The following is a 14868-nucleotide window of genomic DNA, read 5'->3' as shown; positions in this document are numbered from 1 at the left end:
GAAGAGGGACTCAAAAGGCAAGCCGGTTCAATTGAGAAGGCCTGACCTCAAACCCATGGCTAGAGGATGGTTGGAGTTCATCCAACGCTCTATCATTCCTACTAGCAACCGGTCCGAAGTAACTGTGGATCGGGCTATCATGATCCATAGTATCAAGATTGGAGAGAAAGTGGAAGTTCATGAGATCATACCTCTAGAACTATACAAGGTGGCTGACAAGCCTTCCACTTTGGCAAGGTTAGCCTTTCCTCATCTCATCTGTGACCTATGCAATTCAGCCGGAATTGTCATAGAAGAAGACATCCTCATTGAAGAGGACAAGCCCATCACTAAAAAGAGGATGGAGCAAACAAGAGAGCCCACTCATGGACCACAACAAGAGCATGAGGAAATTCCTCATCAAGAAATCCCTGAGATGCCTCAAGGGATACACTTTCCTCCACAAAGCTATTGGGAGCAACTCAACACCTCTTTAGGAGATTTGAGTTCCAACATGGAGCAACTAAGGATGGAGCACCAAGAGCACTCCATTATCCTCCATGAAATCAGAGAGGACCAAAGAGCCATGAGGGAAGAGCAACAAAGGCAAGGAAGAGATATTGAGGAGCTCAAGCACTCCATAGGATCTTCAAGAGGAAGAACTAGCCGCCGTCACTAAGGTGGACCCGTTCTTTAATTTCCTTGTTCTTATTTTTCTGTTTTTCGTTTCTATGCTTTATGTTTTGTCTATGTTTGTGTCTTTATTACATAATCATTAGTGTCTAGTGTCTATCTCTTAAAGTTATGAATGATTCCATGAATCGCTCACCTCTCTTAAATGAAAAAAAAATGCTTTTATTTGCAAAAGAACAAAAAGTATATGAATTTTGAATTTTATCTTGAAATTAGTTTAATTATTTTGATGTGGTGGCAATACTTTCTGTTTTCTGAATGTATGCATAAACAGTGCATGTTTGAAGTTGGAATTAAGAAAAGTTGGCTCTTGAAAGAATAATAAAAAAAGAGACATGTTATCGGTAATCTGAAAAATCATAAAATTGATTCTTGAAGTAAGAAAAAGCAGTGAAAAATAAAAGCTTGCAAAAAAAAAAAAAAAGCAAGTAGAAAAAGCCAATAACCCTTTAAACTAAAAGGCAGGGGTATAATGGATCCAAGGCTTTGAGCATCAATGGATAGGAGGGCCCAAAGGAATAAAATCCTGGCCTAAGTGGCTAAATCAAGCTGTCCCTAACCATGTGCTTGTGTCATGAAGGTCCAAGTGAAAAGCTTGGGACTAAGTGGTAAAAGTCGTGATCCAAAGCAAAAGAGTGTGCTTAAGAACTCTGGGCACCTCTAACTGGGGACTCTAGCAAAGCTGAGTCACAATCTGAAAAGGTTCACCCAGTTATGTGTCCGTGGCATTTATGTATCCGGTGGTAATACTGGAAAACAAAATGCTAAGGGTCACGGCCAAGACTCATAAAGTAGCTGTGTTCAAGAATAAAAAAGAACTTAACTAGGAAAATCAATAACATTATCTTAATTTCTGAGTTCCTAAAGAGACCAACAATTCTGAACTCCAATGGACAGAGAGATGCCAAAACTATTCAGAGGCAAAAAGCTACTAGTCCCGCTCATCTAATTGAAACTAATCTTCATTGATATTTTTGAAATTTATTGTATTTTCTCTTCTTTTTATTTTATTTTGTTTTTGGTTGCTTGGGGACAAGCAACAATTTAAGTTTGGTGTTGTGATGAGCGGATAATTTATACGCTTTTTGGCATTGTTTTTAGGTAGTTTTTAGTATGTTTTAGTTACTTTTTATTATATTTTTATTATTTTTATGCAAAAATCATATTTCTGGAATTTACTATGAGTTTGTGTATTTTTCTGTAATTTTAGATATTTTCTGGCTGAAATTGAGGGATCTGAGCAAAAATCTGATTCAGAGGCTGAGAAAGGACTGCAGATGCTGCTGGATTCTGACCTCCTTGCACTCATACGCGTTTTTCTGGAGCTATAAAAGTCCAATTGGCGCGTTCCCAATTGGGCTTGAAAGCTAACATCTTGGGCTTTCCAGCAATGTATAATAGTTCATACTTTGCCTGAGATTTGATGGCCCAAACTGGCGTTCAACACCAGCTAAAGACCCTTTTTTGGCGTAAAACGCTGGAACTGGCACTAGAACTGGAGTTAAACGCCCAAACTGGCATCCAAGCTGGTGTTTAGCTCTAGAAAAGGCCTATGCACGTGTAAAGCTCAATGCTCAGCCCAAGCACACACCAAGTGGGCTCCGGAAGTGGATTTCTGCACTATCTGTACTTAGTTACTTATTTTCTGTAATCCTTAGTAACTAGTTTAGTATAAATAGCACTTTTTACTATTGTATTATCATCATCTTATGACATTTTTCACATTTGGAGGTTGGCCACACGGCTATGCCAAGACATTTTTCTCTTATGTATTTTTTACGGTGGAGTTTCTACACCTCATAGATTAAGGTGCGGAGCTCTGCTGTTCTTCAAGAATTAATGAAAGTACTATTGTTTCTCTTTCAATTCACGCATGTCTCTTCTCCAACATGGATGGATCTATATATTGTATAGTGGACAAGCGTCCCCACTACAATTTGAAAATTTTTTGAGTAGTATATAATAATAATATTTATTTGCCCCCATTAAATTATTGAATTCAACCACACAATAATTTTTTACTCAACCTTTGGTACTTAATAGTCAGTTTAAGAATTTCATATTAAATGTTTATTAGAATAATCAATTCTCAATTTAAATAAGATTGGTGTTCTTTTTTACTTCTTAGAAATGAACTCAAAAGATATTATTTATTTTTTTAAATTAATTTTAGTTTTTTCTGTAACAACTACATTAATTGAAAAAAATTTCCAACTATAAATATCAGTGACAGTTGACTTTTGATTGTATGAGAAGTGAATTTCTAATAACTGTTTGGTAATATATATATATATATATATATATATATATATATATATATATATATATATATATATATATAGAGGCATTTCGATTGTATTAAAAAAAATTATTCAGTTTTTTTAAAAATATGAAACCTAAAAAATAAAATTATAAAATATATATTATTATTTAAATTATTATTTTAATATTTTAATTTATAAATTATATATTTTGAAGACTAATAATATTTTATAATAATAAAATATAATTATAACAATAATTATGCTATATGTACATAAAAAGTAACTATCTGTACAAAATACATATTGAAATATAAAATATATATTAAAAATGAATTAAAAAATAAATATATTTATACACAAATACATAATGGTTAATGAATAATTTTATAGCTGAATTTTATGCAATATAATATTTTTATTATAAAAATTATTAGAGTTTATTTACCTTGTGTTCTAAAGGCACGTATTATAAGATTACAAATTGAGAATATTTTTGTTGGAAATACAAAAAATTTAAGTTTTTAATGTATTTATTTTACAGTTATCAAATAAAAAAATTTAAAATATTCTACTAATAATAAGTTTGTCATGTGTCTTTAAGACACATATTAGCTAAACTTAAATTATTATTATTATGTTATATATATTTTGCCCCCACTATCAAAACTTTTTGGATTCGTCACTGTTCTCCAAGATATACTCTCGTTCTTAATTCAGTTAAGTTAGAATTAAGGGGTGACCCATGACAATCACCCACTATCTTCATTACTCGCTTAGCCAAGATCCGCGTGCCTGACAACCACAAGCGGTCTACATGATGTTCAACGTAGTCATTGGACAACAGCTGGAGTATAATCCCTTAGGCCTCTGGTTCGTGACTTTGACTTGCATCTCCTGAAAACAGAGCAGTCGAACTCATAGAGATTAGAACCTTCGTGGTAAAGGCTAGAACAAACGAGCTTCAAACTCACGAATGTTGGGCGCAGTGACAGTGTGCAAAAGGATAGAGAGATCCTATTCCGACACAAGTGAGAACCGACAGATGATTAGCCGTGCAGTAGCTGTGCCTGGTATTCTTCATTCGAGACGAGAGATCCGACAGATGATTAGCCGTACAGAAGCCGTGCTTGGACCATTTTCACTGAGAGGACGGATGGTAGCCATTGACAACGGTGATCCACCAACATACAGCTTGCCATGGAAGGGAGCACGCATGATTGGATGAAGAGAATAGGAAAGCAGAGGTTCAGGAGCAACAAAGCATCTCCAAACGCTTATCTGAAATTCCCACCAATGAATTACATAAGTATCTTTATTTTAATTTACGTTTTATTTATCTCTCAATTATCAAAACTCATAACCAATTGAATCCGCCTGACTAAGGTTTACAGGATGACCATAGCTTGCTTCAAGCCTGCAATCTCCGTGGGATCGACCCTTACTCGCGTAAGGTTTTATTACTTGGACGACCCAGTGCACTTGCTGGTTAGTTGTACCAGAGTTGTGAAAAGTGTGATCACAATTCCGTGCACCACCTGCATACGCGACATATAAAATTTCCACCCCTCGTGTATGCGACACACTCCCGCGTACACAAGACACCAAACCCGAAAGGAATGGCTGCGTCACGTGCAAGTGTCCGCGTACGCGGGTTCTGCAGATAGGCAAAAATTTCTAAATGATGCAGAATTTCAGTTTTACGCACCAAACTTTCGACGCGCATAACTTATGGTTTTAAAATATTTTTCATCCGTTTTTCAAATGGTGTAAACTTCATGGATCCAACTTTTATATGAAACAATTTTGAAAAGGTTTGGGAGTTCGGAAGCCGAGTTATGACTCGCCGAAGTTCGATCAAAAATCAGTTTCTCACAAAATTTATCAAACCTCTATTTTCACCAATCTTATAATCTCAATATAAAAACTCTAAGCTTTTCGGCAACATCCAAACATACCAACTCATATTTCAATGCTCAATTCATGTCATAGTACCCCAAATACGCAACTCCAATGAACTTAACATCTTCAACTCACAATAAATCAAGCTCAACCTCAAAATTCATACTCAATTCACAATCATATACTTAACTATCATCATCATGGTTTATCATTATCAACAATTCATTAATTTCAACGTTATCAACTCATTCTCAATCAATATTACACATTCATGTCATTATCCACCACCCCAAATATCCACAACCAAACTCAACACACATTGCATCAACCAAAACCACTAAACATGCATCAAACATACAGTTCAACTTATCCTAAGTTGTCTAGCTTAAGTTTTTACGACACCGTACATATTAAATACGAGAAATCAAAACCATACTTTTGCCAATTTCCTCGTATAGCCCAAAGACAACTCAACTAAGCAAGTTTACAAGCTCCACTACCAAAATTCAGCATCCAAAGTTCCTAATCAAGTTTCTATCTCCTTAATTATGCTCCAAAACACATATATATATACATCACGTATTTCATATCATTGTATCTATACATACACACTTAATACCCAAACACACATAACCAAGGAATTCAATAGGGTTTGAGAGTTCTCACCTCACCAACGGAGAATTGGGTCAACACACAAATATCCAAAATATCCACAACCAAACTCAACACACATTCCATCAACCAAAACCACTAAACATGCATCAAACATACAGTTCAACTTATTCTAAGTCGTCTAGCTTAAGTTTTCTCTACACCGTACATATTGAATACGAGAAACCAAAATCATACTTTTACCAATTTCCTCGTATAGCCCAAAGATAACTCAACTAAGCAAGTTTACAAGCTCCACTACCAAAATTCAGCATCCAAAATTCCTAATCAAGTTTCTATCTCCTCAATTATGCTCCAAAACACATATATACATCACCTATTTCATATCATTGTATCCATACATACACACTTAATACCCAAACACATATAACCAAGGAATTCAATAGGGTTTGAGAGTTCTCACCTCACCAACGGAGAATTGGCTCAAAGCTCGGCAAGCTCATTAAGCTAGCTTGGCACTAAACATTAAAACCAATAAAATCTCATCATCCAATTCATGGAATTTTCGAAAATTAGGGGAAGGAAAAATTGAGATTAAAGTTGAGACTTTCCTATCAAATTAACCACTGGGTTTTGTAGAGCTCGATACTACAGACGCGTGGCCGCAAACGGTGCGGCGATCGGAACTTAGAGTAAAAAGTTATGTGAGATTAAAGTGGAGGGTTAGGGTTGTTTCTTATTTCTCTTCTCCTCCATACATGCCTGCATGTTTTTCATTTGGGGAAGGAAAGAAGATCTGAGCTCTTTTGGGGTGTAATGGATTGGGTTGGGCCTTGGCCCAATATATGAGTCTGGTTCGTTTGGTTTGGTCTGTTTAGTCTAATCTTAGCCAAATTTTTTAAAATTAGTGTCAAAATTCTTATTTTAATTAGCTCTATCTCATTCAATTATAAAATTTCATTTTCAAATTTTTTATTAATATTTAATTTATTGGCTAATTATTCATTAATTGTGCGAAATTTATAGAAAGCATTATCATATCACACATTCCTAAATCCAATCTAACCATTTTTTACAAAAATCTAACTTCTTCATGACATTCCAAATGAAAGATCATTCCACTCTATCGTATACTTTGTTCATGTTAAGTTTCAGAACTAAATTACAACATTGTCACTTATTAACCTCCATTAGCCTTTAGCCTTCATTAGTTTTATTATTTTATTTTTGTAGTGATTACTTTATTTGGTACACTTTGTAATGACATTTTAATTACTTAATATATAGAATATTATCTAATTCGTTAAATAGTAAATTCATGGAAAATATTATTACAAATTTAACAATTAAAAAAACTTTCGAATTTTTTTCGACGGTAAAAGCAAAAATTTTTTTCATCGACTTTCTATTGTCATTTGTGTCGAAAATTCTGACGGTATGAATGACTTATAAACGGTAATAATTTTTTTGTCAAGGTTTCTTTTTTTTTTTTTTTTCCGAATTATATGACGGTAAAGTATGTTTTTGTCAAGAGTTTCTATTGAAATTCATCCACCAAAAAATCCTACGGTAGACAGATGGCGTGCCAAACTAAATGTTAAATGAGATATATCTGTATGTTTTAGCTTACCTTATTAATATTTAACATATCACCTCAATATTTAAAAAAAAAAAAAAAACTAACAGTAGTGATACTAACAAAAATAATAACAAAAATCTATAAAAACTAAAGGTTTATCTAAACTATTTCTGATAAACAAAATCCAAATTTTAGTGGTTGAATTGTAACCGAAGAACAATCCGGAATCGTGTTCTTCTATTAGTATAGTTAATTAACAATGAGTATATTAATGCAGGGACTACTCGCATTTATTCTTCCATGCAGGACCATAAAGTTGACATATATGTATGCTTAGGGTTGCAATCAAAACCTACCATTACCAAGAACCTCGTGATCAGTAGGAAATGAAAATGTGCTTTCCCATGTCTCCTTTTTTTTCTATTTTTTTTTCTTCTTTTTTTGGGATCTAAGTCATGCACGATCCATGCATATATGCATGGATGCCCACAAGGGCTACGCACGAGTGAGGAATGAAAAAGGTTAGGCTTACCAACTAAAAAGAACTCTCCTTTGATAAAAAGAGGAATGGAAAATTGTACTAGAAGTGTTTTAATTTGTGGTCAATACATATATAGAGGGAGAACCATATTATATGAAATCATTGATAACTTAGCTTGTTGATGAATTGAATGATGATTCTCAAGTTAATTAATGTGGGGAAGATTTTTTTGTTGTTGAATAATTTTGCTTTCGGTTCTTTCTTTACTGGTGAAAATTAATTGAACACACAAATATACTAATTCATATATAAAATCATACATTTTTTTTTTCAGAATTATCATTTTATTCTTCATTATATTAAAAATAATCCATATTGTACAAAAATATCATTATATGTGCATGAAGGATTTAAAGATTTACTTGTTACAAAAATCGTAATACTTAGAGGAAGAGAACATAAATGATTATATTTCTAACATTAAATTTATTTAATTTTTGCGTGCATAAACTTATTTTTTAGCTAATTTTATTTTTTTTTCACTTTGGAGTTTAGATCAAATTCTAAACCTTTTAAATATAGTATTTTGATATCATGTAATAAAATTATTCGTTCTAAAAATTTAAATTAAAAAAAAATAACATAAATAATTATATCTTTAACATTATATTTTTTAATTTTGATAAACATTTTGATTGGATCAATATAAACAACGGTATGTCTGCCTCTTTCATCTCACTGAGTAAGCAAAAATAAAATAATAATAATATATGAAGTAATAATAATATATGAAGTAGAGAAAATTAAAATATTAAAAGAGAACAGACTTTAACAAATAATGTATGTGAGGAGGAACAAAGCCCGTGATTCCCGACGAAAGGAAAACATTTCATATTATCTTTTGTTTTTCTTTTTTTTTTTTGAGAGATTTAATTTAGGTCTGCATCAGAGACAGCACAGCATTATCACACTTCACAGTCTCGCACACATGCATTCTTAGCTTGCTTTAGAAATTGGAAGAAAAAAAAAAAGAAAGAAAATAGAAAATTCCTTAGCACAGCTATTATCACACTTCACCATTATTTCTCACTGCTGTCAATTCATACATTTCTTACGGCCATTTCCACTTTTCCAATTGTTAATTTTATATTTTTTTAAAGGTAAGATAGTGATTTGTAATTTATTTTAGAGTAAATTTTCTATCCTCATGAATGTATATATGAAGAATTTTTAAGTGAAATGATTGAGTTATGCATGTAACTTTATTAAGACAAGTGTATCCTGTAGCTAAGAAACAAGAGATTGAGTTCTATAATTCTATTCGTTCTTTTTTTTTTTTTTGAGTTTGGTTCAAGTTATATTTCATACTAATTCCACTTATATTAATAATTAATAAATTTAAATAGAATAATATTTTAAATTGGTTCCTCTAACAATATTTATATTGAATAAATTAGTCTTGAATAAAATCTTTTGACAAATTACTCTCTTTTTAGAATGTTAGATAAATTAATTTTGAATAAAATAAAAAACAAATTAGTCTCAAATACTTCTTAAGAATTAAGAAACTATTCTTTATTTTTTTTCTCGAAAATAATATGGTTACATGACTTAATTCTCTAAGATTTCGAAAGACAAGAGACTAATTTACTTGTTTATTTTATTAAAGAATAATTTTTTATATTCTAAAATATTGGAGACAGTTTGTCAAAAGTTTTTCTATCAGAAATTAATTTGTTCGATATAAAAATCATTAGGGACCAATTTAGAGGGTATTAATTTTTAAATGATATATTTTTAAAATAGTAATAATAAACTATAATATTTACCAATGAGCTATACCTCAAATGACATAGTTTCTCTATACTCATTTAGAGGTTGTAGGTTTGAATCTCTCTATCTTTTGGTAAAAAAAAAACAATAATATTTTGTATTTATATTATATAATATTATTTTAGTAATGTGATATATTTATTAACTTCTAAATTCTTATTATTTTAGTTTTTATAATTTTCAAACTGATATATTGTCTAAATATCAACTTGACCTAATTTGACTTTTTATTTTCTAGGATTGAATTTATATTTTTAATATATATATATATATATATATATATATATATATATATATATATATATATATAAAAAGAGAGTTAGAGACAGGGTGAGAGAGAGAGAGAGGATTTAAGGTTTTTTTATATATAAAATATTTTCTATTTTTATTTTCAAAATATAAATGCTTTTTTAGAAAATAAAATTAATAAAATTTTTTTTCCTTAAAAATGTCTAAAAGCAAAATAATTGAAAATAAAAGAAAGACAAAAGAAGCAAATACGCCCTTAAATCTAATTCAACCCATCAATGTTTATACGACAAATACTGATTAGTAAATTATCTTTGTAAATCTTTACTATTAGTTCATATAAAATGTAAAAAAAAAAATGAAGAGTCATAATTTGTATAGTTATGGATTGGAGTAAGTAAAGAGTGTTGATGAACTCCTCAATTACTACAAGAGGACACTAGACATGGCGGCAGTTTTAGTCATGATTGACAGCAATTTTAAACTGCCGTAAAATTCAATATCGACGGTTTGGTAAATTTCCTTGGTTAGTGGCGTGAAAAGTAGGTTTTGTAGCAGTTTTCAATAACACTGGTATAATCATCGCTAAATCAGAATGTAAGTATATATATTAATAAAAAAATTACTTTTAATGAAAATAAAAATAACTATTAATATATTTACTAGTAATTAAACATTAACTATTTTATGTTTTATCGTTAAAAAATTCTAACAATAATTAATTATATAATTGTAGGAAAAAATCTTTTTAATGACCACAAAAAAATTATAATTACTATTATAACATATAGTAATAATAACAAATATATAATTATCTTAAAAATATAAATTAAATAAGATATATAATGAATGTTATTGTCACTAAAAATTTATTACTAAAAGTGATTTTTGCTGTAATATATATCAATATGAAACAAAAAAGAAAATCTATAAGACATGTGAGCATGTGCTCTCTTGTATATGCAATAATAATTTTTAAAATATAAAATTATTAGAATGGAATTAACGTTGAACCTCTATTTTGTCTTTAGTATATATGGCTGAAAAAGTAAATTAAATTAATAATGTGTATTTATATATGATATAATTATTTATGTATATTTTTTTATCAATTTAAATTTTTAGAAGAAGTGATTTTATAATATGGTATTAAAATTTCTATAACCTAAAAATGTAGACTTTAATTGATCTCAAAAAAAAAAAAATTTAGCATAAAATAAAAAAAGGGGCCTATAAATTTACGTAAATTAACTAAAAAAAAAACTCTTGCATGAAGAGTGATAAAAAAAATTAAGGTTTTTCCAGTAATTTATCTTCCAAAAATAAAATTATAATTCTGCATTTTTTAATAACTTCAGGCGATAAATTATTACTTTTATTATTATATTGTTCTATCGTTTCTTTGTTTAATTTCTTACCAAACTAAAGAATCTTTCTTTCTTGCATATATAATTAAATCAATAATGCATGACATCTCTACTACTTTCCCTACTAAGTATATTGTAATTATTAAGTTAATATTTTATACATGCCTAGTGTAAATAAACTAATTTATTACATGTAATTTTAACGTATTTTTATAGTTAAATTATTTTTTTAGGTGTTAATTTTTACATTTGTATATATTAAAGACAAATCCAAACTTATATATCTACATAGACCCCAGTACCAAAGTCATCGACAGATGATTGAACCCTAATCCAACACAATCATCAGAACTCAGAGCCATGATGACCACAAGGCAAACATTTTATTATTCAGCAACCACTGAGAAATTAACACACGTATATTTTTAAATTTTACAAAATTTATAAATGAAAGCCTAGATATTTGATGGAAGACTAATGTGGTAAATAAATGGATGAAACAAGTAAAGAACAATTTGATTCAACTTCTTACGGTGACTCTGATTTATTTACTTGTCTTTAAATTATTTGCTAGTATCAGTGAAAGTTACATCCTTATCATCATAATAAGAATCAAACTTGCCTTTAATTTCTATTTTCTCGAAATCTAAACCCTTTTTGTTTTCTATAGTATAATATATATATATACGATTCTATCATCATAATACTAAACAAATATTATTCCTATATCTATATACATAGTTTATTTATCTGAACTACTTTATTATAATTCCAATAAATAAATAAATAAAAAGCATTTTGTTATCAAGTTGGAAAGATAAGATTGTCGTCACATGAAATAATCAAGTATATTCCTACCATTCCTTGATGTCCATGCATATTTAATACAATTATATATACATCAATATGCGTACTACTATATGAAAACAAAATTATTCGTTTAATCATCCCAAAGAGTAGTCACACAATAGAAGGAGAGACAGACAAAGAGAGAGAGAGAGAGAGAGAGAAGAGAAAGTGTTCTCAAAATTCTTTAGATCAAGGGTATCACATAGGTGTATGAGTATATATGGGTTGTCATAGATTTCTGTGGCCAAAACTATAGTGTAGCAAAGTTCGAGAATTTTCTTTTTTTTTTTTCTTTTTTGTTTAATTATATGTCTACAATTTCAAACTATTCCTTTCATAGAATTAGAGGTTTGATTCCACCAATAATTAGCATATAGTGACATAGTAAACACTATTTCCTCTTGTCTTATTAATTATTGTCATCAATTTTTATTATGATTTATTTATTCATATATATCATAATACCCAATTAAGTAGCTATTAAGCTAAGCTATGATGTTGATGATGATGAAGATGGTGGAAGAAGAAAGCCATGGATCAGAATGTTCTAAGACAAGAAGCCCTTGCAATGATGATAATAATAATGAAGATGATGGCTATTGTGAAGATGAGAGTGAAACCAATAATGAAGAAGAAGAAGAAGATGAGAGTAGTTATAAGAAACAATACAAGAACAACAATGGTGGTGGTGGAGGGTGTTCAAGCAACAGCACAGTGGAAGAGAATAACGAGAAGAAGAGTTCATCAACATCAGTAAGACCTTACGTTAGATCCAAGTTGCCAAGGTTGCGTTGGACCCCTGATCTTCATCTTCGATTTATTCATGCTGTTCAAAGACTTGGAGGACAAGAGAGTAAGTTATTTTATTCCATTAACATAGATCTATTTTTTTCCAATTTGATTTACTCTTGTTCGGGTAATGATTAATTAACTTCATAGTTAAGTTAATTTGTATGTTATTATATATATTTGTTGTTTCTTTTTTTTTTTTAATTACTAATATGTTTGCTTATTTGAGATGTGTATATATATATAGGAGCAACACCAAAATTGGTTCTTCAGTTAATGAATATCAAAGGTTTAAGTATTGCTCATGTCAAGAGTCATTTACAGGTATATATATGAAGTTACATAATTGTTATCACAACCTGAATTTAAATCTTTTAATTTGGTTCATTTCTTTTATTTTCACCTATCTATTTCTTTTTTTTTTTTTCCAGATGTACAGGAACAAAAAGGTAGAGGACACAAATCATCAAGGTACATATATATAAAATGTTTAGTTTAATTTTTTAATTATTCTTTGCAAGATTATCAATGAATAATTAGGATTACATTTGTGCTTAATTGTAAACCTAATGAATTTGATTATGTGTGTATATATATGACAGTAGTAATGGCTGATCATCATAGATTTCTAATAGAAAATGGAGAGAGAAATAATGTTTATAATCTCAGCCAGCTTCCCATGCTTCAAAGCTATAGGTATACACACATTAGCTTCACCACATTAATTAATTTAATTAATTCAAATTCCCTCAAATGTTTTTTTATTATTTCATCAAAATACTGAAACAAAAAAGTTTCTTGATTTCTTACTAGTTAATTACTACTCTTAATGTGAACAGATATGGTCATGGATATGGAGTTGCTTCCGCTACTCTTGGTGTCTATGAAAACATGGCGCATAGGAACGCCAATTTGACTCATCATCATAGCATTTTTTCTCATAATTTTGGGGAACAATCATCAAGCCATCCTCATCATCATCATCATCATCATGAACAAAAAGATCATCAGTTTCTATCATTTGGAAATGGCCAAGGATCTTTATGCACGAATACTAATAACAATAGATTAATAAGCAGTCACATTGAAAAGCCTAGAGCTCAAGATTTCATGCCTACTAATACTAATAATAATTTGAAAAGAAAGGCTTCAGAAAATAGTGATATTGATTTGGACTTGTCTCTTAAATTAAATTCAAGGGTGGTTTTTAATGATGAGAAGCAATTAGGAAGAAGAAGCAGCATGATGATGATGGAGGAAGAAGAACACCATGAAGTTGTAGTTAATAGCAATCTATCACTCTCTTTGCACTCTCATCAATCCTCATCACCACAAGATCATTGTAATAAGGTGAAAGGGAAAAAGGCCACTACAAATTTGGATCTAAGAATCTGAATGGGACAAAGTTCTAACTGAGATCTTGAGGTTACTGTCAGAAATTATGTATTTTGTAACTTACATTATATAATTTATCTGACATAACTATATATATTTATATATTTTTCTATTGTCTCTTTCTATATATATAAGTGGACAGTGAATTAACAATTTATCTATATGTAATAGTGGTACTAGGTACAAAGAATCTGGATCTCACCCCCTAACATTAGCATTAGATTAGGTTTGTGTAAATCCACTAAAAAGGTGACATTATTAGTCAAAGTAGTTAGGTATTTTCATCCCTTAAGAGTTTTTTGTGAGTTTGGAGGAAAGTAGTAGCAAAGGATTTTTAGTATAAAATTTATACTATATATATACAAGCTTTTCTTTTATTTGTATTTTGTCATGTTTCTTTTTTCTTCTGAAGTTCAACTCGAAAATAATTCTTTCACGTTTTGTCTTTGAGTTGTATTAAGATGGTTAGAAAAAGAATAGATGACAAAAGAACTAAAACCCTAATTCATATAAAACCTCTAAAATCTGAGAAATATATTAGTGAGAAATCAAACTTGGATGAATCCATGCATGACCTTATAAGGAAGAATTTTTTTTTTCTAGACCTCATTAATTTTTTTTCATGACCTTTAAGGTAATTACCCTGTTCCCTAGACCTCATTTCATTAATTTTTTTTTTCTTGCCTCTCCTCTTTACACGCAAATTGAAAAGAAGAATTTTTTCATTCTGCCCTTGATTTTCCTTGCTGCTGAGGTGTGTAACACATTATCATGATCATTGACACTAGGGCTGAAAGTGAGGGTTTTTTTTTTTTTTTTTTTTTTTTCTGGAATAAATTAAAAAATTTCATTATTTCTTGAAAAGAAAACTAAAATGGT

At 29.9% G+C, this 14868-nt stretch overlaps 1 protein-coding gene across 4 annotated transcripts; it reads left to right on the top strand.

Moving 5' to 3' along the window:
* Nucleotides 1-11865: 11865 nt before the first annotated feature.
* LOC107639699 (uncharacterized) lies at nt 11866-14103 on the top strand. Of its 4 annotated transcripts, none has more exons than XM_088483286.1 (5): nt 11866-12658; nt 12824-12918; nt 13026-13065; nt 13200-13290; nt 13434-14103. In XM_088483286.1, exons 1-5 carry the CDS (start codon nt 12298-12300, stop codon nt 13987-13989), a joined length of 1143 nt encoding a protein of 380 aa, XP_088339412.1. In that variant the 5' UTR covers nt 11866-12297; the 3' UTR covers nt 13990-14103. The 4 variants fall into 4 exon arrangements, with proteins under 4 accessions (XP_088339412.1, XP_016198755.1, XP_016198754.1 ...); XM_016343269.3 differs by having other exon boundaries at nt 11867-12658; nt 12842-12918; XM_016343268.3 differs by having other exon boundaries at nt 11867-12658; nt 12842-12918; nt 13197-13290.
* The last annotated feature ends 765 nt before the right edge of the window (nt 14104-14868 follow it).

The sequence above is a fragment of the Arachis ipaensis genome, chromosome B4, assembly GCF_059453495.1.
Source record: "Arachis ipaensis isolate K30076 ecotype BB chromosome B4, ASM5945349v1, whole genome shotgun sequence".
Taxonomy (NCBI): Eukaryota; Viridiplantae; Streptophyta; class Magnoliopsida; order Fabales; family Fabaceae; genus Arachis; species Arachis ipaensis.
This window is presented reverse-complemented; position numbering and strand designations above follow the sequence as displayed.

Coding starts and splice junctions, on each gene's coding strand:
- LOC107639699 (XM_088483285.1), top strand. CDS start 12,298: ATGATGTTGATGATGATGAAGATGGTGGAAGAAGAAAGCCATGGATCA. Junction 12,659..12,823: donor AAGACTTGGAGGACAAGAGA/GTAAGTTATTTT, acceptor TGCTTATTTGAG/ATGTGTATATATATATAGGA. Junction 13,291..13,433: donor CCCATGCTTCAAAGCTATAG/GTATACACACAT, acceptor TAATGTGAACAG/ATATGGTCATGGATATGGAG.